General features: G+C 35.6%; 1 protein-coding gene and 1 long non-coding RNA gene across 20 annotated transcripts in view; one reads left to right on the top strand and one right to left on the bottom strand.

The window, feature by feature from the left end:
• AKAP13 (A-kinase anchoring protein 13) overlaps nucleotides 1–22,160 on the top strand; it is a 422,215-nt gene that overhangs the window by 316,057 nt on the left and 83,998 nt on the right. For 5 of the 14 annotated variants that reach the window (XR_008913836.1, XM_056806776.1, XM_056806772.1 and 2 more), the window contains 5 exons: nucleotides 3,726–3,865; nucleotides 12,183–12,553; nucleotides 15,848–15,901; nucleotides 19,321–19,386; nucleotides 21,649–21,844. Coding sequence is in view for 13 of the 14 variants with exons in the window: in XM_056806776.1 (XP_056662754.1) it covers nucleotides 3,726–3,865; nucleotides 12,183–12,553; nucleotides 15,848–15,901; nucleotides 19,321–19,386; nucleotides 21,649–21,844 (827 nt within the window). In the remaining variant the exon portion in view is untranslated. The remainder of the gene's footprint in view (nucleotides 1–3,725; nucleotides 3,866–12,182; nucleotides 12,554–15,847; nucleotides 15,902–19,320; nucleotides 19,387–21,648; nucleotides 21,845–22,160) is intronic. The other 9 variants (XM_056806779.1, XM_056806775.1, XM_056806789.1 and 6 more) reach the window with 3 other exon arrangements.
• Nucleotides 16,156–22,160, bottom strand: part of LOC103093443 (uncharacterized) — a 72,740-nt gene continuing 66,735 nt past the window's right edge. For 3 of the 6 annotated variants that reach the window (XR_008913840.1, XR_008913841.1, XR_008913842.1), the window contains 4 exons: nucleotides 21,592–21,802; nucleotides 21,077–21,144; nucleotides 18,372–18,472; nucleotides 16,156–16,429 (listed from right to left, as the gene is read on the bottom strand). This is a non-coding gene — a long non-coding RNA (uncharacterized LOC103093443). Of the gene's footprint in view, nucleotides 16,430–18,371; nucleotides 18,473–21,076; nucleotides 21,145–21,254; nucleotides 21,803–22,160 lie in introns of all 6 variants that reach the window. The other 3 variants (XR_460500.3, XR_001629491.2, XR_001629490.2) reach the window with 2 other exon arrangements.

Genomic DNA, 22,160 nt, shown 5'->3' with positions numbered 1-22,160 from the left:
TGTGAATAGTTTGTTTTCCCCTGGATTTTATATCCAAGATTTTGGTCTTAAGCATCTTTCCATCATGATTTCTGGGTATTTTTGCTTGATTTTTATAGGTAAAAGCTCACCTTCTTCAAGGACAAACACCCAGAGAAAATGGGCAATCATGACTTTTAGCTACCTATTGCATTATTGTTTTACACCTTCCTTTCCCCAAACTGTAATTTGTTTCCAGTGAATATTCAGTTTAAAATGACTACGGAAATAATGTCCAACTCAAATAGAAATGATTGCTACTGGCTGTATATTTATTGACTTAGAAAGACCATTAATTAAAATTTATGCATGCCATTTTATTTTCATTTTTATTTATTTTACCAAACATTCCCCAGTCATATTTTAATAGTTCAGGCCTCTATTAAATCTTCTTATGGAAAGACATAAATGACCTTTCATTTCCTGGCTATCCTCCTTTGGACACTATCCACTTTTGTCAGGATCCTTCCTAACACACAGCATCCCAAAACCCAACCCAATATCCAGGAGCAGCCTAACCTTTCCAGAGTAAAGCAGGATGATTGTCCCTGTCTGAGGAAACCACTTCAGGTCTTTTAAATACAGCTTTCTCAGCTGCCATATATCTCAGTGGGGATAACTAGGTGTGTGTTGGACCACAACAACTGGACAATTTCCAAATTCTGTGTATAAGACATGAAAAAGTGCTCTCTTAAAAAAAAAAGGGAAGATTAGTTAACTTTTCATTTCTGGAAACTTCTTCTGTCATGTGATTTTAGGGTGTGGGTGGATTTTCCTTTTGCCTCTTTCCCACCCTCCTTGTTTGCCTTGTTACTATTGTGTTGTCCCACTCATTGTGCCCTTTTTGACCCATACTTGGCTTCATGGTCCACTGTAATGCCTACTTGGATTTACTTTCTGGGGAGGAGCTTCCACCAGCCTTGAATCTGGGACTACCTTATGAATTTTCCATCAGAATGTCACTGAGCTGGTTTCTGTTTCAGTCTGGAATTTGGACGTGGTTTGTTAGGCAGCCAGCAGGATTGTGAGCAGTGAGGCATAGTTGCTGTTACAGCCTTTTCTTTGCCTTTTTACTCCCTCTCTGCTCCTCATTCCCCCCCATTGCAGACTAAAGGTTCAGATTTTCCAAATGTGAAAAAGGGTGGAAAGACCACACCCTCTACTACGCCTTGATCCAGTACACAGTCTGGATTTTGTGAAGCATGAATGATCTGTTGAATATAAATGTTTCTGACCAACCTTCTGCCAACAGACACCAAAACTATTCTTTTTGGGGTATCACATGCAGAAATGTTTGCAGATGGGTGGGAACTGGGTGTTCAGCCCCCCCCCCCCTGAAGTTTTAGCTTGAATTTGAAATATTCACTATAAGAAAGAAGATTTCATTTTTTTCTTCAGTTTGCCTCTGTTCATGCTTCCCAGTATCTTAACTTTTTTCCAGACATCAGCAGGCTTATAGCAACCAGGTGGTTTGGGGAAGGGGAAGGGAAGGGCAGAGCTTGGCACAGATTCTAGGCCCAATCCAGGGTTGATATGTAGCCACTTAGCAGAGTTAGTTTTCTATCGCCTCTCTTACATTCTGCTGGAAGGAGCACAACAAATAAATTCAAGTGTTAGGAAGAGTGAGATCTTTTTTTAATGAGGGAAACCATATTTTACTTAAATTGTACCTCACCCAGAACAGAACACAGAACATAATGAGGCTTCATAAAAAGTTTGTTGAATTAAAATTCAAAGGAATCTCATGCCATTATCTGGTCCTAAATCCTATACCATGTAGGCATCCCTTCAGTAACACTCGTAACAGATCAGGTTTTTTCTTGAACTCATCCACTGATGAGGATCTTACTATTGAGCCAAACTGTCAATCAGTAAGATGTGTAAACTGCCAATAAATTCCAAGCACTTAGGGCCTTGGTGCTGAGTATACAAATACAAAATGAGAAAGCCCCTTCTCTTTGGAACCTTCCAGGAAGCATGAGAAGGGAGAGTATTCCAGAAAGGAAGAGTGGCCTGCATAAAAATACAGAGGAAAGAGAGGAAACGTTTTATATAACAAATGTTTATGCAAGGAGTAATAGGTCAATTTGTCAGGAGCATAAAATAATATGAGATCAATGTGAGGAAGTGGGCTAGAGCCACATTATAAAGGGCTTTTAAATGCTAAATATGGCTTCCAAGGCATTTAGGAGCCACTGAAGCTTATTGAGCAGAGAATTGACAGCTCTGCAAGGTATTTGACAGAGAGGAAAGATAAGTCTTGGTAAAGCAGCTCATTCCATTGTAGAAAGCTCTTTCTGGATTGATGAAAATTCTATCATTTGGGGACCAAAAAAAGAAATTTCTCCATGTTCCACAGATCATATGAAACATGTTTCTAGGCCTGTTACCAACCTGGTCACCTATTTCTGGTATAGGTCATAGTTTGTTCTTGACCGTATTTTAAAAATTGACTACTAGATCTTAATATAGTATGCCAAAGGTGGTCTGACTAGTATGTAGAACACCACAAATCTATTGTCTCTCTTTATTCAGATAACCTATAGCTATTAATTTGGCATTATGGGTATAACACCAACATTCAAATCTATCAATATTATTCTAAATTTTTTTAAACCAGCCATTATATTAGCTTTCTCTGTTTTGTCCCCCAAATTAGATAGATTTATTTTCTATGTCTTCTTCAGGATGATAATTTAAAAACAGACAGACAGCAACGTATGTTTAACAGTACAGAGACTACAATAGAAGTCTGTGACAAGCTCCAAGTTGACAACAATTCATTTATTAATACTCTTGGTGCACAGTTATTCAGCTACCTCTGAAAACATCAAATTTTACTGTCATTCAACTCACATTTCTCTATCTTGTCCATAACAATATCAGGAGAGATGTGAAATGGTTTGCTAAAATCCAGTTATATGCCTCTGACCTTCCTTTTTCTATTAGTCTAATGACTACCAAAAATCAAAAGCTAATAGACCATTTATTAGAATCCTCTGACTAGTCCCAATACTTGACAGCCATGCTCAAAGGACAAGTAGTTTTTTTCCCATTTTTTAGCTATTCTGTCTTTGGCATAAGGCATCTGAGGACCATATGTGAAAATGAAGTATTTACTTCACTATATATTTTGCCAGTCAACAAATCAAAATTTAAATTTAAACCAAATCAAAATTTTAAATCAAAATTGACTTTTTAGAAATTTATTCCTTGTTTTTAATATTTTATCTATCCTAAAAACCTAAAAAGCGACTAGTTCATAATTGTCTTTGTAATTCTTAAACTACACTGATGTAACAGGAATTAGTTCTTGCCTTATTGACATTCTTGTCCTTGGTTGCAAGATTATTCTCAAAAGAGAGGGGAAAAAACACTGATGTTTAGCTTTTTACAAAGTTGAATGGGTCTTCTAAGTCACACTATTTCTTTTGCATAAAGACATATATAGATTCCTTCAGCCTCTTAAATATCCTCGAGTGACTATAATCGTATGAATAGGGAGAATTAACAGAAATAGTTCTAGTTCCTCTCCAGATACCTAGAATTAAGATTACAGTACAGAAAGTTTCAGTTCTGTCTGTTTCCTTTATAGCTTTTCTGGATATTTAATGTGTAGGCAGACTACTGGAATAGAAGGAAAAGCCTGATTTTTTACCATTTAAAATAATGTGTTGAATAAATTATATATAATATTTATTTTGCAGAATGCGAAAACTTCTTAGAAGTTGGACTGGATAGAGAGTGTACCTCATCACAGAGTGTTCTTAAAAGAGAATCTGGCAGTGATTCTGACCTCTTCCCTTCTCCCAGTGATGAAATGGATGACAGCGTTATCTTTACAAAGGTATATTTGGGTTCCTTCTCTTCATTAATATTGCTCATTGGGGGCAGCTGGATTGCTCAGTGGATTGAGAGCCAGTTCTAGAGACTGGAGGACCTTGGATACTTTCTAGCTGTATGATTCTGGACAAGGTACTTAACCCCTATTGCCTAGCCCTTAGTGCTCTTCTGCCTTGAAACAGTGATTCTAAGGGGGAAGGGAAGGGTTTGGAGGAGGGGATGAAGAGATTGCTCAAATTTTGATCACCATTGTTCAGATTTGCCAGCCAAAACTCAGCTTCTTTTGCCCCTTTTTCCAGATTCCAAACTTGAAAGTAAGAATTCCCCTTAAGGGAAAGAAATTAAAACTTGTATAGCTTACCAAATGGCATTGCTCACTTCTGTTGTGCACAAAATTATGGCTACTTGTTTCAGGCTTTAAAACACACATTGCATTTTAAGCAAATGGTGGAAGTTCTTTTGCTTAAATCATGCCAGATGACAGTGAACTCTTTCCAGTGGGTAAGAAGAGACCACAGCCTAGACTAAATGATGTCATGTACTATAAATTGGTCATAGTGTCATTTCTGATGAATGTGGTTGGACTCAAAGCTCCCTCCTGGCCTTAGTGATATCATCCCTCTTTACCCAGCTTGCTTAATGGGAACCTTCAGAATCACCACTGGGAAACTTTGCTTGGCTGCCTGGTGCAGAGGCAGACGATAGTTCTGCCCCTGCGGGGCCCAAGTGCAGTATTAGCAGGAATCCTGGAACTAGTGTTTACATGTAATTTGAACCTTCACTAATGAAGGAGGGTGGTTTGCTTGTGTTTGCCTGAATCTAGCTAAAAAGACTTTTTTTATTTGTTTCATTAGGAGAGAACCTTAAGCAAAGGCTTTCCTGCACTAAGTATAGCAGCTCTAGAGGCAGGGAGGAGTTGTGCCAAGATCAGGGTCTGTGTGTATGTAAAAGAAAAAAAATGGCTGCTCTGCATATAAATATATATGAGAAATGGTGCTTCCGCCTTTTATGGTGCCTGATATAACTACTTGATAAGGGTTGTTTAAGTTACTCCTTGTTCTGGGCAATGTGTCAGGTTAACTGTGGAGTAAGGAAGGTTTTAACAAGTCCCCATAAGTTCTGTTCCAAAATTCATTTGGACCTTTGGGGAATTTACTCTCTTCACCAGTCTATTCTGCTCTGGTTTTATTTAGCTTCTCCCACATTTATAGCTTATTTCCTACTCCCCACTCCCTACCTTATTTCTTTGATTCAGCCCAGTATTTCCAATGAGTTCTGGAGAAGATTTAAAATGGAAACTTCAGGATTACTATTAATATTTTCTGGAATGATTTATCTCAAAGATTGACTTTCCTCTCATGAAACAAATCTTTATGTTAGAAAATTTTTCATCCCTTCATTTTCAAGAAGAAAACTAACAAAATCCAAAGACATGGTGCTTTTCTAGTTTGGCTTTGAGTTTCTAAATACTAGGACTTTGAAAGACCCCTAATAATTCCCCAAAGAATCCTCATTCTTAAAGAGCATGCCTTTCTGAGTGATGTACACATGTCTGAGATCATATTGACTAATCTTTATTGTTTTTTAATGAATTTTTAAATATTCTTGTCTTGTCTCCAATTTGCACCAAAATATCAGACCTCATTTATTTAGTGTTTTCTTTATAACAACCTGGTGAAAAAGGTAACACGAGTGTTACTTTTTAGTCAGGACTCAAAGAGTAATGTTATGTAACTTATTTATAATCACATAATGAATAAGCAATATAGTTGAGATGTACTCTAGTCTTTTGACTTTTAAGCTCAGTACTCTTTCTACTACAGCAGTCTGATTTTTAAAACAATTTTGTTGTTCCTGTATAATCCCAGATCTCTGCAAATTATCAGTGAGGTCTGCTTATTGAGCTGTACATTTGGCCTGAATGAAGATACATATGTGATTTTCATTAACCTTTATGTCAGCTGCCAAAGTTATATGGCCTTTGCTGCTTTTGGCAAGCTTATTGGGATAAATAAACTGATGTGATTTTTAAAATGTGAAAATAAATGAACTTTTTAATACATATATATGTGAAATCAAGTGATAGAGAAAAAAATTTTAAACTCTGGAGACCTTCTGATCTGAAGAGGTACAAGATGAACCAAACCTTTGTTTTGTTTTGTTTTTTTTCCCCCAGGTCACTCTAAAATTGGACAGGATAAGAATCATAAAGAAAACCCTCTTGTGTTTTGATCTTTTATCTAGCACTCATATTTTAAAAGTTTCTATAGAAATAGAAGTGTTCTGAGCTTCTGGCTTCTGGTTTGTGTTCAGTGTTCATAATTCCTGTTTAGTGATTTGTAAAAGCACTACATTAATACACAAATCATCAGCTACTTATTCAGAGTTCCTCTTCAGAGATGAAATCATTTTAAGTTCGTCTAAACAATGAGCACTTAGATTCTGGCAAGACTTATTCCCATGATCCAATCATCTTTCTCACTTGAAGAACAGTCTCAAGACTAGGCATTATTGCAACATCCTCTTCTGTGAACCATGAAAGGCACATTAGGTCACTTCCTACAAACATTTATGTGAGTCTGACCTTAAAGGCTGGGGAGAGGGAAGTAAGTTTTTATTTTGTTTATTTTTGTTTTACAATAATAACTAATATATGTCATTTTTTTTCATATTAACCACTCAATACCCATTAACCTAACTTGTAAATACAATTCTTTAGGATCAGTGTCTTTTTTTTTTTACTTAAATCAGCAAGGTGATATTTAATTTTTCACAGATTTATTGGATCAAATATTTTAAACTAGAAAAGAGTATTGTATTCTAAGGTCATCTAGTATGAAATCCTTCATTTTAGAGATAATGTAACTGAGGCTTTGAGAATTAAGTGACTTATCCATAGTCACATGAATTATAGCAGAGCTAGGACCAGGTTTTCTCTTTGAATCCAATACTCTTTTTATTGTGGTTGTGGAAGATTTCTTCAAGCCTACTTACTCTGAACTGTATTAGAAAAAGAATGAATAGAATCTACTTTGTAGTCACACCAAAAATAAATGGATTTTTTTTTCCCTTCAAGCTCCATTCTGTCTCTTTGCCACATCCAAGTCTTCTTTACTTCTGGTTCTGCCCTTTATGGCTAAGCAGAATAACTCTAATCCCTAAGGCCCTTCACTATTCTGGTTGACTTCCCTTTGCTTGCCATTTATCAGTGCCTTTACTACAATGCAATTCCCAGAAGTTATCCCAGACTGTCCATGGTCTGGACATGTTATGTTAGGGGCAATTCAGTGAGGCATAGCTAGGACTGGAATCAGGAAGATCCCAAATTCAAATCTGTCTTCATACACTTTCTAGCTGTATGATTCTGAACAAGTCACTTATTCTGTTTGCCTTCATTTTTCATCCTTAAAATAAAGATAATAATAGCACTTACCTCCCAGGGTTGTTTTAAGGATAAATGAGATAATACTTGTATAGTGCTTAGCACAGTGCCTGGCACATAAGTGTTAATAAATGTTGATTTTTAATCTCATAAATACTATTATTGCTCAGCTAAGTATATTGACAAGACAATCATATCCTTATTTCTGGACTCAGTGCTTCTCTTAATGTAGCCTGAGATGACATCGAATTTTTTCATAACCATGTTACTATTCAGTTCACAGTCCCCTAAAATGCTTAGTCCTTTTTCAAATGAACTTTTCACATGGGTCCATTTCTCTCTTCTTATGAAGTTGATTTTTTGAACCGAAGTATAAAAAACATTCATCCCTCTTAATTTTAATCCTAAAATTTTCCCACTATTCCAATTTTTCAGGACTTTTTGGTATGTCAATTTTATATGCATTATGGCTAATCATTCCTCCTACCTTTGTGTCATCTGCAAGCTGGTTAAAAATGTTTAATCAATGATACATTTGTTTCAAACAATGTTAGAAACACTATTAAAATCTTCCTTCAAAGTTGATATGATTACTAATGACATCCCTTTGATCTAGCCATTTTCCAGTTCTAAATCAACCTAACTGTATGTCATCCACATTTAGCCATCTTCTCCACCTTAATAGCTTGGAGGATTTTGTTAGCACCTAAAACTTAGGGAAATTAGGGTCATTTAGTATTTATAGTAGAAAGAACATTGGGTTTTGATTTAGAAGAAATGGAGTCAAATTGCAGATCCATCCTCATAACTTAGGTGACCTTGGGCAAGCCCTTTAAAATCTTTGGTTTTCATATACTATATGAGGGTGTTAGGCTCTTAAATGATTTCACAAAATTCCTTCCAATTCTAAATCTGTTGCTATATCAATACTATTCCCATGATCTGCTATTTGCTTAGATTCAAGGAAAAATTCTCTTAATTAATGTGGCTCCCTAGGCCTACAATTTACATAATCCACAGCCTTCCCTTTTTCTAAAATTAGAATATTTGTCTTTTTTCCTTTCTTTTTATCTGGTCTTTCAAAGCTCATTGATTGTAATTCAGCAGTTATGCCCACCAGTTCTTTCTGTATTTTGGGTCTTGATTACTTTAACTCTTCAAGGGCAAAGCACTCTCTTACTATCACTCTGTTTTTTGGTATTGACTTCATATTAACCATTTTCTTCTCATGCTGAGTTTTAGGTACTTTTTGACCCAGTTCCCTTAGGACCAGACTATATTTATATGTATCCTTGTTTATTTTTCCTTTTTCTATATACCCACAACAGTCTTTTTAGACAATATTGTTTTTCCTTCTCATTGAACTTGTTTCTTTTAAATTTCATGTTTGAGACTTAACCAGTCCCTTCTGATCTGATAACATCTACCAAATTTCAGGCCCTGAAATCCTACTTATTATTTGTCTGAGTATTTTGAATGTCAGTTTTCTAAAAATCTGATATTGGGATGTGACTGCCTTTACCTTCCCTTTCTATCAGTTTCCAACAGTTAGTGGTCACTTCACACTAGAGTTCCCATTCTTTTTGCTCCACCAGCTAGCTTCTCTTTATTAATCAAAATCAGATAATAGCTCCCTTCTAGTCCTGCCCATCATTCATGAGTGATATGATCATTAAGGCAAAACAATAAATGATTAGGCAATTTTTTATTTCAAAAATCTTGCTGGGGTTTCATTAATTGTCCTTTGCGGGGCTTTTTGTTTGTTTTTACTTTTTTGAAGACTTGGTGATATCCAAAAGTATAACATTTTAATTTCATTGGTGATGACTTATAAGTATCATACCTAATTTTGAATAAAAATGAAAATAGAACCCCCTAGAAGAAACTATCACTAGAATTATCTTTTCCTCTCTGCAGGCCTTTAATAAATCATTCTTAAAGGAAAAGAGGGACTCTGTGAGGCAGAGGTAAGGAAACTATATGTTCTAGACTTGGAGTACAGCCAGTAGCAATGCACTGAAATGGGAGATTTAGCATATTTGGAATAAAGAACAGAAAAGGACAGTTTGGCTGGATCTAAGAGTGTGGAAGAGGGAGTAATGCCCAGTGAAGCTGGAAAGCTAGCTTTGGTGCTAGATTTCTCCTAGAGCCAACAGGAAGCCACTAGAGTTGTTTGAGTAGGGGAGTCATATGGTCAGATTTGTGCTTTAGGAAAATTATTTCAGTAGCAGCATGTAAGATCTTCTGGAGTTCTTGCCAATAGTTGTCTCATTTTTGAAGAGGACCAGTGACACCATGCAGTGATATTTTAAATTGTGCATGAATTGGATTTAAATGAGGCAGAGTTGCACAAAGTCATAAGCCTCACTCTTTTATGGAGCTGTTGAAGTCCAGTGACGAGTCAAAAGTCAGGATTACTGGTGATGGCCTGGGATTCAGTGAATGATTTGGGCATCTTTTGGTGTTTGACTAAGTGGTAAAGGCTCCACAGTGCCTGCTCTAGCTGCCTTCATGGCTAGTGGAACACACTTTTGGAAATCTTCACATGCTTGGGAATGACCAACTCACTCTGACAAGATGGTTTTACTGGGGTGTGTTTGCTGAGCAGGCTCTAGCTTTCGTGTAGCCACTGGTGAGAGCTGGAGGAAAGGTGGACACCAAAGGTGGAGAGCAATCCTGAAAAGGACTAAGGAAGCCTGATCCTGGAAGTGCTAGTCCTTCTGCACCCTCAGTTGTAAAATGAGCTGGAGAAGGAAATGGCAAAGATATTCTTATATCTTTCCCAAGAAAATCCCAGATGGGGGCCTAGAGAGTCAGACACAACAGGAAAATGGCTAAACAACAACTTCATGTATGTATATTTAGGTGCCTTTGATAGCTTCTCCTGGAGTAGGGGGGAGTCCTGAGACAAGGAAACTCAAGAGGGTTTCAGTAATGTAATTGAGAAGATGATAGGGACTGAACTAAGGTGGAAGCTTAATGAAAGGACAAAAGGAATCAGATGTTATGATGGTAGTAGATACAGCAAGAGTTGGCAACGGATTAGATATGTGGAGTGAAAGAAAGTGTGGAGATCACCATAAAAAATTTGTTATTGTTGTTTGGCCATTTCAGTTGTGTGCAACTCTGATGTCATTTGAGGTTTTCTTGGCAAAGATACTAGCTTGAGACAAGAGAGGAGAGAAAAAAGCATGTATATTTCATATCCTACCTAGAATTTCATACTGAAAGTGACCCTTAGAATAAACCGTCTAATTTCCCAACTATTCTATCTTATCTCCTTCTCTAAGACTTATCAATTACTCTTTTCAAACAAACAGGTAATTTCATAAAACTGTTTGGAAGGTTTAGGTTGAGGAAATCTGGAAAATCCTCTTTTTTAGTCCCAGACTTCCTAAGAGGGAAAAAACTTCATGTGAATTCGTGAAATTGCCTTTTCTCAGAAGGTGAGTAGTTTATAAGAACAGTTTTTAAATGAGATTCTCTCTAGTGTTGCATTTTTTCTACAGTCTGAATAGGCCTTAGAATCATAAATTTTATGGGAAAGGGAACTCAGAAGGCATCTTGTACTATTGACTAAAGAAATATTAGATTGGCATTCTAATCAAAATGTTATGAAAATGGACAGCAAGGACCAGCCAGCATTCTCCCTATTCACTTACTTGCAAGAAGGAATTGGTATCCTTCAGGCATTGTCCACATTTATAATTGTCTATGTGGTCACAGTATTAGCATTTATCTTCATTATCTTCTTGAATTCACCCACCCATCAAATTATGGCTTCTGCTAGTTTTCAGGTGGCTCAGCATGTCAGATCATAGTCCTCAAAGTGTGTAATCCCTATTTGGCATCATGTGGCCCGTCAGTGAGAGACATCAGTGCTACTTTCTCAAAAGATCCATTAACTTGCCTGGTGGTTCTGGGTAATGGTTTTAGTTAATAAAGTACCTTAGGGAAGAAAGGAAAAGGGCTAGTTATTCCTACTTCCCCCCAGGATAAGGACCGTTTCTTTCCTCAAACATAAACTGCAGGTGCTATCATAAACTATTCTGTATTTTTTTATAATAGCCATTGGGAACATAACCATAAAATGAATCTCTTTGGGGCTATTAGCATTGCTGCATGTTCTATATTCAAAGACTGTCTTAGTTTCTAGTTATAGCTTTTGAAGAAAATTACAACTAAATTATAGTATACATTAAGAATATATATACTATGTAGATTCCGCGGGGCTTTATTTGATTTCAGTTGACTTTAAGATGCCAGAAGATATTGAACTAAAGTATTTTTTATGGTTGAAAGAGTTTTTCCCCCTTCATATAGGATCAGGAGAAGCAAAAACAATTGTCATCCCTTATTTTTAACATTTTATATTGCCTATGAAGACTGTTTATTTCAGGTATTCATTAATAGTGTAGGCAGCTACTTATAATTTGGTGAAGGAGATTTAAAAAAATACATGCATAGGAAATTGGATGAAGGTGTGTTAAGCCAAAAATTATTAACCATTTGGAAGAGTGTAATGAAATACTTGTGCCTCCAGCCCATTTTAAGACTTTTGAATAAGGTTCTTCTCAAAAACATTCAGTGCCTTTTTATTTATTTTTTTTACAGAACCAATTCTAAAAATTTATTAATAAAACATTCAAGGGCCCCCATGCTTTGGTTTCAATTTACCCTTCCAGCCTTACTGACCATTATTCTTTTTCAACAAAACTGGATTGTTTCCCCATATTCGTGATTTGACTTTTTTCCAGCCTTCACCTTTGATGTGCTCTTCTTATCCTTACAGTGTACCCCCTAACCAAATTCTCAGAAACTTTCTTGACCCAGCTCAAATGCTGCCTCCTTCATAACTGGAATGGCCTAAGTGTTTTTTGCTTCTAGTTATTTGTTAGGCTACTGTGTTTTTAACCTATTTTTTTCCTTCCTATTATAGCCTGAAGAGGAGCAATCAGTCTGTGATATCACTGGGTCCAGTTCTTCCACAGATGATACAGCCTCCCTGGATCGACATTCTTCCCATGGCAGTGACATCTCCCTCCCCCAAATTCAGACTCTGCATAGGACCAAGGATCGGCAGAGTTTGGATGGGTTCTATGGCCATACGGTAGGAGGTGAGGGACGGGAAAGTGAGAGTGAACCTGCTGGCTCAGGTGAAATGGAAGAAGAGGAAATGGACAGCATCACTGAAGTGCCGACAAACTGCTCTGTCCTGAGGAATTCTATGCGTTCTCTGTCCCCTTTCCGGAGACATAGCTGGGGACCAGGGAAAAATGCTGCCAATGATGCTGAGATGAATCACCGAAGGTGAGATGCATTTTTCTCATTCTTTCTTCACATTTTCTACTGGTGTAGGGTATTTTTTACTTTGGCGTCTGTTTGATAAGGTGTTTTGAAACATCTTGACATATTTCTTCCAAGAACTTGAAATACATTATAAATATATTTTTATGTAGACTTGGAATTCTTTAAAACCCACCATACTTAGGGCCCCAATATAGGCTTTTTGGAGTGCCTAATAGAAATTTTGAACATGTTTCTTACATAAAGTTTTTGTAAAGGCTTTGTCACTGCTGATACCTGTTATTCCTCAAGTTTGTGCATTTAATGTTACCTGGTTAATATTTATCTTTAAGATGTCAATAATGAATTTATCACTAAGATATTAATAATGAAGGAGACTTCTATATATTTGGTTCTATCTTCTATATTGATATATGGACCACATTATGAGAAATCAGATTTGGCTCACTTATAGTACCTTGCAGAAAGATTTTTTATTTTTCTTTAGAGTTCTGGAGAATTTCCCTATCTTCTGTATCCCTGTGTACCAACAAAGTGAAAATGGGTGTCACAACTGACAGTATTTATAGTGGTTAAAGTAAATCATGCCCCCTGACCTTTATAGCCTATGTGATCCAGGACATTTCACCTTGCTAAAGCTGGATTTCTTCTTTTATAAAATGAGCAGATTTGACTATATGAACTTTCAGGTTTATTCCAAATCCAAATGTATGATCTTTGCTTCTTTGGTAGTTTGAGAATGCCTGCTCCTATGTCCTTTGGTGTGCACCAGCTATAAAGTAATTTTCATTTCCTAAATGACTGAATTATTTAATTTATTTAATTAAATTAATTAATTCAACTCAAGATCCTTCTTGTTGCCCTGTAACCAAGAACTTTTGGTTTGCTTGCCTCATCTATTCATATAATATCCATGGCCTAAATTTATTATGGCATTTGATTGTTTTCAAGTTGTTCCCACATAGCAATTTCATTTGATCTCTTTTAACTTTGATATGAGTGAAGTATAAGAGGGCTTTCACACAGATTTTTAGGATTGGAAGGGACGTTAGTGGTCATCTGGTCCAACCCATTATTGTCTCCTTGCTACATAAGGACACTGACACGTGAACAGGTGAAGTGACTGTCCAGACCACACAACTGTCGTCAAAGGAGGAAGCAGGATCTTTAGGTTATGACCCTCTTCTCTCCTCTAACTATCATTTTTAATGTTTTAATGTGGTACTATCATTTTTAATGTTTTAAATTTAATTGATCTTGAATGTTTCAATAATGTTTATTTTCAACTGAGATCGATGTTAAATTTTACAAAAAAAAATTCCTTAGATCTTACCTTCTGAAATTTGCTCATGCTAGATCTGTGTTGTTAAAAACCTTTTAAAAAAACAAACAAACCTTTTTTCAAGTCTCACGTTCTATGACTTTATGATTCTAACAGAAGAAATTAACAATCAAGTTCAGTGTTTTTTTGGTTCTCAAAGTTTTTTCTTTGAAAGACTATAGGTTTTTCCTATGATAATAGCTTCAAAGCAGACTAAGGATTTTGTCTCCTATATGCATTACTTGCCTTAATATTTTAATAGGGATGAATTATCTCTGAACTTAACCAAATAACTTTTCTGAATCTATTATTCATATGTATCTGAATCCTTCTTGAATTATTTGTTATGTTAGCCAGTATCAGTATCAACTGTTGAAGTTGTTATGTTTTATAAATTGTATAAAGTGATATCTCCTTTAGTTTTTCCTCAAAATACCCTAACATCTCTTAAGCTTTAGGGTTCTCCATTGTTGCTTTATTCTATGACTTAAACAAGGCTATAATTATCCTAGTCAGAACTTTTATTTGTGATCCCTCTCTCCCAAGTCTTGGCCTTGCAGGACTGAAAATTTTGTTTTATTGATGGACAAGGGCAGGTGTTTCACCAAAGGCAGCCTTTCATTTCTCTTGACCATTTTATTTGCTTTCCTCCAAAGTTTTTATGTCCTTCTTACATTGCAGTGACTTGAAGTGATTTTAGTGTTATAATTTAAAATATTTTCATTATATTAAATTATTTTCCCATGTAAAGATATTATTAATGGTAACCTTTATATTTTATTCCCTTCAGTTCTGAGGAGAGCTAAATATTTACAATTTAGTATTTCTTTAAATGCATTATACAATGGTACATCCCTCAAAAACCAGACAAGTCTCAGATTCCCAAATGTTAGTACTATTTTTTTGTTGTTATTGTGTAGGAATTTCCTATACCTTACTTTTGTGTGTTTGTGAATATATACGTTGTTGTCCAATAATTTTCCATCATGTATGATTCTTCATGATCCTCTTTGGGGTTTTCTTGTCAAAGATACCAGAATGATTTGCCATTTCCTTCTCTAGCTCATTTTACAGATGTGGAAACTGAGGCAAATAGCATCAAATAACTTGCTCAGGTACCACATAGCTAGTAAGTGTTTGAGGCCAGATTTGAACTCAGGAAGATGTGTGTGCCCTCAGGCCTAGCACTCTAACTACCATGCCACCTCTCTATATACATATGTAACATTTATACATATATATGTGTGTATAATCACATCTATTCAATAGACAACAAAGATGTATAGATAAAAGTAGATTTATGAGTAACTGAGGACAAATTTATAACTCATTTACTGAGTTTGTTTTTTTAAATAGAAAACCTGTTAAAGAAGTTCTGAGAGCAATAAATTCTCAATATAAAGGAGTTGTGGCTAATTCTAAACATGGAATTTTTAAGACTTCTATTTTACTTGATTTCATAGAAATTGATACCTGAATTTGTGAGAAGATTTAATACTTCTAAATGATTGAATTATGTGTTTGTTAAATATCAGCCTTCCACAGAGGAATTAAGTTTCATCAATAGATGATGAGCTTGGTTGCCTGATTGGTACAAATGTATATACACATTTTTAAGCCCTTTAAAAATTTTAAATGTTGAGTAGAATGCATTTTTTCATTCTTACTGTTCACTATTGGGTTTTCATATGCCTCATTCCTTGTTCTCTACTTAATATTTTGGAATATTCGAGTGTATTTACCTTTCAGAGGTACACCCTGAGAAGGAGAGAGTGAAAAAATTCTTTAAAAAGAAGCTAGACTTGTTCGGTTTGAATATTCTTCTCAATCCTTATTCTTTTCCTTTGAGGTTTCATATACTACTCTGTTGGAATGGTTTTCCTTCCTAGTTTGTGTTTTATATGTGTATTTTTCATGTATTTGCATTCATTGTCTCCCACTTCAGTTTCTGACTTCTGTCCATGATTCATTTTCAGTTCAATGCGAGTTCTTGGGGATGTTGTAAGGAGGCCTCCCATTCATAGGAGAAGGTACAGAGTCCACTAACTTAACTAATCATTTTGCATTTGAGTCTGTACTAACAAGCATCTCATTCTGCTTAATCCATGTTTAGAGGAAATCAGTTTTAAAATTGAATCTTATAGTAACAGAGAATCTTTTATACATAACTTCAGTGTGAAATATGTCATTCAGTGTGAAATGACTTTTTAAATGTAAAAAGAAAGTCTTTTTTCATTATAATTTTGTTTTTTTTCCCCCAATGAAAAGTTTTTCTTACTGTGAGTTATTATTAACATGGAAAATAACTTTATTAGAATCCCTACATTCTCTTGTACAGTCCAAAGACTATTCAAAGGTTGAAGTAAGATTGGAGTTAAATTTATACATGATCGGTGAGAATAGGTAAACTTGTACATTAGCTTCTATAGGCCATTTGACTGATTTTCCATTTAATTCCCTGCCAGAATGTCACCAGGCCTATCAGTTTTGATTTCCTTGTTATTTTTCATGTCCATTTTTCTTCTCTTGTTCCTTCCTCTTCACTCTTCCTTTTTTACCTAATCCCAGATCCCAGCAGAAAGAAAGCAAAATAAAGAGACTTGTCAGGTCCTAATGTTTTTCCAATCTCCTCACATTTCCAGCTTTAGGAATAGGAGTACATTTTGGTTTAATTTGGTTTGGATTTTATTGGTGGTATTGGTCTTTATTGGCTTTTGCAGCATTGAAGGGAGATACATTAGTGCATGGTAAACATTAAGCTTCCTTAAAAGGCTGATAATTGATTTTACTATATAAGCTTATTGGCCAACATTTTTTTAAAAAACCCTTACCTTCGGTCTTGGAATCAATTCTGTGTATTGGTTCCAAGGCATAAGAGTGGTTAGGGCTGGGCAATGGGGGTCAAGTAATTTGCCCAGGGTCACACAGCTAGGAAGTGTCTGAGGCCAGATTTGAACCTAGGACCTCCTGTTTCTAGGCCAGGCACTCAATCCACTGAGCTACCCAGCTGCTCCCTGACCAACATTTTTAAAGGAATATTTAAAAACTTAACCAAAGTCATCTTTAGAGACTTAACGCTAATTTTTCCCATGTTTTTCAAATGAATGTTTCTTTTAATTGCAGATTTTGTGAACCAGCTTTTGTTTCCAAGTGTAATTTAAGTTTCCCTATTAGATTGTATTTGTGTTATAAAAAATTCTCTTACAGTTTTATCTTAGAGCTAGTTAGTGTACATCTTCTTTGGCGCCTTTATCATAGGAGATTTTTTTTTAAGAGACCTTTTAATTTCAAATACTTTTGATCTTGTCTGGCTCATTAATCAGGGAAACTCTCTATAAATATGCATTCATTAAATTTGAATTAAGAATTTGGCTATGCCAAAGGAGACAGTTTCCTCAACACAATCTAGGTCTTTTTGAGTGTGGAGCAACTCAGCAATCATACATAGATAACCAAAGAGAGTAAGAATTTATATGTATATATATAATAGAAGACAAACAAATGAATCTATTATTGATAAGTTCAGCTTGTAGTATGTGGCATGTTAGCATTTGCATTATATGCTTTTTAGGTTTTAAAATAGCCAAGGTTTCATGAAAATCATGAAAAAAAAGCCTTCAGGTACCTCAAGTATTATAATTAAATGAGATATATCTGAAAAGAATAAACCAATCCCAGGAATACTGTTGGTATTTTACACTAGTGATACTCTAAATGGGATTTTCTCTCTCAGGATAAAGATAAGTAATATCTCCTACTTTTCTTCATGTTTTATCCCTTATTTCCCTTTTCTGTTGCTGGCCTTTATTTTGTTATCATTTTTATAATTATCCATTTCATCTAAATATTCCACCTTATCTTAACTATATTTTTAAAAATCATACTCATTCTTATGTCTATAGCAACTTATTTTTAAAAGGATGATTTATTTAATAATCCCTCTTCATTTCATTATATTATGCTTCTAAAATTAGGCCTTTTAAGGACACATGAATGGTTGACTAGTTTGTCATACATGCATTAACATACTTTGAAGATGAACATTTACTTCGTTAGAGATTGAGTTATTTATGTATATGGAGGAATTTTTTTTATTATAGTCATATAGAATATATCTATGGTTGAGCCTTGAACTAACTTTGTCAATGCCTGTATCTAAGTATTTTTTTTTACAGAACTACGACTTTTTGTAGGCTCCAGAATTTTCTGTTGCAAATTAAATGATATTTCAGTTTAATTATTTTATAGTTTTGAGGAAAGTGATTTTCCTTCTTCTGCCTCTGTCTACTTTCTGCCCTCCCATTTTACCTTCCAAGATTAATTATTATTCAGTTTTGGTCAGAAGCTAATATAGTAGTTCCTTGTATATTCCAGCTTTCTCACCTGCCTTGGTAAGATTCAGATGAGAAATCTGGACTGAATATATTGTATTCATCTCCATCTTCTCTCTTTAAATAAACTTTAAGAGCAATTACTCAGGAGCTGTCCATACCCACCTACCTTCCCAAACAGGAATGTCACTTAGAGGCCCTTTAAAAGCTCGGGCAGCAGTAGTTCTTTTGTTTGTTTGTTCTTTAAAATAATAGCTTCCTGAATTACTCCTAGAAACATCAAGGTGAAAAAAAAATTAAGATTTGCATTAAAAATAGTTTGACTGGTAGACTGTAGATTAACTTGTCCTTTCATGGAATACTTATTTGTTGAGTTGGCCATTGATGCTTGTTTGTATATTTGCTCTGAATTCTGACCATTATGTAAATGTCCCTGCTCTTTAAAGTGAAATGGAAACCTGCTAAGCTACCAAACCCTTTCTTTTACTTTTGTGAAAGAAAGAATATTCATAGGGGAAGATTATATAGAGCATATGTACAGTCATACACTTGATTCTTAGCTAGGCATATTTCTAGGTTTCCCTTTTTTTTTTCTTTTTAAGAAAAGGTAGTCATAATTTGTAATATAAAGCCTTGTAAATATTATGTGACATTTCTATGTTGAGTTAATCTGATGAGAATGAGTGATGGCATGATCAGATATTACTCAGTAATACAAATTCTATCCTAGCTTGATAAAACCATACAAAACAAGGATGACTGCTTTGTGAAGTACAGCATTCCGAATGTTTATCTTATCCTTTGTGCCATTGGGATGCTTCTTGCCTAAAAGTGATGGAAGTGGAACTGAAATCTCTTCTCCATAGTTCAGTTTGATATACTCTTTGTAGGTGTTTAATTTTTGGTGCCATCATGATCTTTTTGGGAGGTCAGTAAGGAAATGAAATCTCTTTCTATCCCATTTCTAAGTCTTTAAAATGATATAACTTTTCAAAACTTTTTTGAAAATTGAATGTTAGGCTATCTCTAACTATTCCCCTTTCTTTTGCAATCTAGTAATATCTGTCCTCCACCTTGATCTTTCCCCATATCTCTTTTTCTGCCTTTGATATCCCTAGTATGAGCTGGTGTCCCTCTGGCGTGCAATACTCTGCTGTCCTGAGTGCTGACTTTAATTGTAGAAGGTATAGTATTATTATGTGTCCAGCAGCCAAAGGGGGGCCTGCGAAGTGCGGCAGTCTTGGCTTTTGGCTTGGAGTTCTGCAGTAACTGGAATGTATATGAGCAAGCCTGCTTTATCTATGAATACTTGCACTCATTTGGGGGGTACTTTCTTTCTTCCTGCCATTGCTGACTTAGGTGTAATTGAGGCTCTGGTCTTGAGCATTAGTTGATTGCAACCTGTGTGTCCTTAGTGGCTTTAGAATTGGAGTTACCTAAAAAAAAATATGTATGGCCGTGGTAGGACTGCTTTTTTCCTTTTGTTCTTCTCTTTGTTCTAACACCAAAATCCTTAGGAGTTTGAAAGATTAACAATGATAAGAGCCAAGAAAGGAAAGGAAATATGGTTCTATTTTGTTCCCAAATCCATTACCTTTTTGGATTTTTAATTGCACATAATCTTATCTCTACTTCATTGACCTATTCTTTCCTTCTTGAGTAGTCAACTATTTGTCAAAATAATTTCAGAATTAAACTTTCTGGTTAACACAGATTCCTAAGCTTTTAAAATTCACATCCAGTGAAGAACAAGATTTCTTTTTCAATGCCTCTACTTTATCTTTAGTCTAAATTTCTCAGAATGTTACTGAAAATGAATGCCATTTTGTGATGGTTACATTAGTATTAGGAAAATTAATTGGTTTGTGTTCTATGTAATACATACCATAACAGGACAAACGTTTTATTTTAACACACTTTTCAACTAATAAACATCATATTTGTGTGTGTACATGCACGCACACATGCACACATACGCACAAACACACACACACACACACACACACACACACACACACACACACACACACACACACACACCCCTCTCAATTATATTTATTCCAGGGTAGTACTGTAATCCCTTGGACCTTGCAAGTCAAACCTAGATCTAATTAGTTTTAATCTAGAACTTTTTCCATCTACTACTGTCTACAAAATAAGACACAGTGGTTTATCTTACAGAAATTTCCATCAGAATTTTTGTAGGGGAGGCAGCTGGGTGGCCCAATGGATTGAGAGCCAGGCCTCGAAATGAGAGGTCCTAGGTTCAAATCTAGCCTCAGACCTTAGCTGCGTGACCTTGGCCACGTCACTTAACTCCCATAGCCCTTACTATCTTTTCTGCCTTAAAACCAATACACAGTATTAATTATAAGACAGAAGGTAAGGGTTTAAAAAAATTTTTTTTTGTAGTTTTCTGTTTTTCTTGTTTAGACAGTTCCCAGGAGAAAATTTGCTATATATTTTTTTTCCTATTCTCAAGATATTTGGAAAAAGCTAATTATAAGGTACCTTCAAATAAAAAAATTATGCCAAACTCACCAAAATATTTGGCTCCTGATTCCCATTCAAAATATCAAAACTCCTAAGTATATCTTTATTCTTTGACAGTGGTAAAATGTAAATTTAAAGCCCCCAGGGGATAACTTTTTACCAAATGTGATTAGCAGCTTTTGCTTTCAAGGTGATATATGTTTGTCTGCAACTAACATTTCCCAGGAAGCCTATGGCATTGGTGTTGGCTGGCTAGATCTGTGATTTTTAAAATTACTCAACAATTCTATCAGTGCTTGGGGAAGGAAACACAAAAATGTATTGTGTGTTTAAGTGTTTGTCAATTATACTGTAGATCAGCTATGTTGATTTCCAGCATACCTGTGATTTATTCAGTGTATCCCCTTCATTGATCCAGATTATAATTCCTCAATGATCAGTTTTTATATCTGAAAAATAAATAATTTCTAGATTACAAGTAACACATTCTACAAAGCCAAAATGCCATGTTTGGCTACCAAAGATTACAAACATTGTTATCTATGTTTTGGTAATTTACCTGTCAGGGCAGCAGAATCAGTAGATCCAAGAAAAAGTTATATACATTTAATCACACAGAACTTCTTTTACAGTGTGAAGTTTATGAGCCAAAAGATGAACTCTATTGGCAGAATAAAAATTTAGTGAATTAGATTTCCTTCACTCAACGATCCCTTCTCAAATACTTTGGATGGATTAGAAAAGGAAAACAGATTAGGAAATTTGGTTTGAGAGGTATTCTGCACCCATCCAGTGTTTTGCACCCATCTCTTCAGGCTGGCTACATGGTTAGCATGACAACAAACATTCAAAGAATGATAGTGTAGTTGGCAGTGGCTGCCTGAAAGGGCTCCTACTTTTTGAGTGTCTTCTTTTTTGAGATTCAGAGATTAACGGTTGTGGCCTTCATTCAGTTTCAGTTTAGAAGGCCTCTCTGGAGGAGCTGGGGACAACAACAAGCCCTCCTCAGCCTTGGATGCCAACTCTACAAACTCAAAAGAGCTGAGGCGAAATCCCTTCGGTGGCGAGGAACGTGGTGACTCTTTGGTGTCCCTCACTGAAGAGGACCTAGAGTCAGACCAGAGAGAGCACAGCATATTCGACCATCAGGTAAGTCCATCTCTAGCTCTGAGAAGGTAATTTAGGAATGTGTATTTTATTGCTCTCAAGCTGACTTGATAGGAAAGACCATACTAGGCAGGAGGCTTACTACCTGAGAAGAGTTTTTTCTCTTCTACTTGATAGTGCCCAATACATCAGTTTAGCTTGGTACTATATCAAAACTCACCAATTATAGTAATTCTGGACTAATTTACCTAAGGAAAAGTTGCCTGTCAAGGCCTCCTTTAATTAGAAAGTGGCTTTGATTTTAAGTGTGTTTCCTCTTGCTCTGGTAGGCGTCTTACCACCAGATATAGTAGTAAGA

This window comes from Monodelphis domestica, chromosome 1, assembly GCF_027887165.1.
Source record: "Monodelphis domestica isolate mMonDom1 chromosome 1, mMonDom1.pri, whole genome shotgun sequence".
NCBI classification, from domain to species: Eukaryota; Metazoa; Chordata; class Mammalia; order Didelphimorphia; family Didelphidae; genus Monodelphis; species Monodelphis domestica.
Note: the sequence above shows the minus strand (reverse complement) of the source record. Positions and strands in the feature narration are given on the sequence as shown.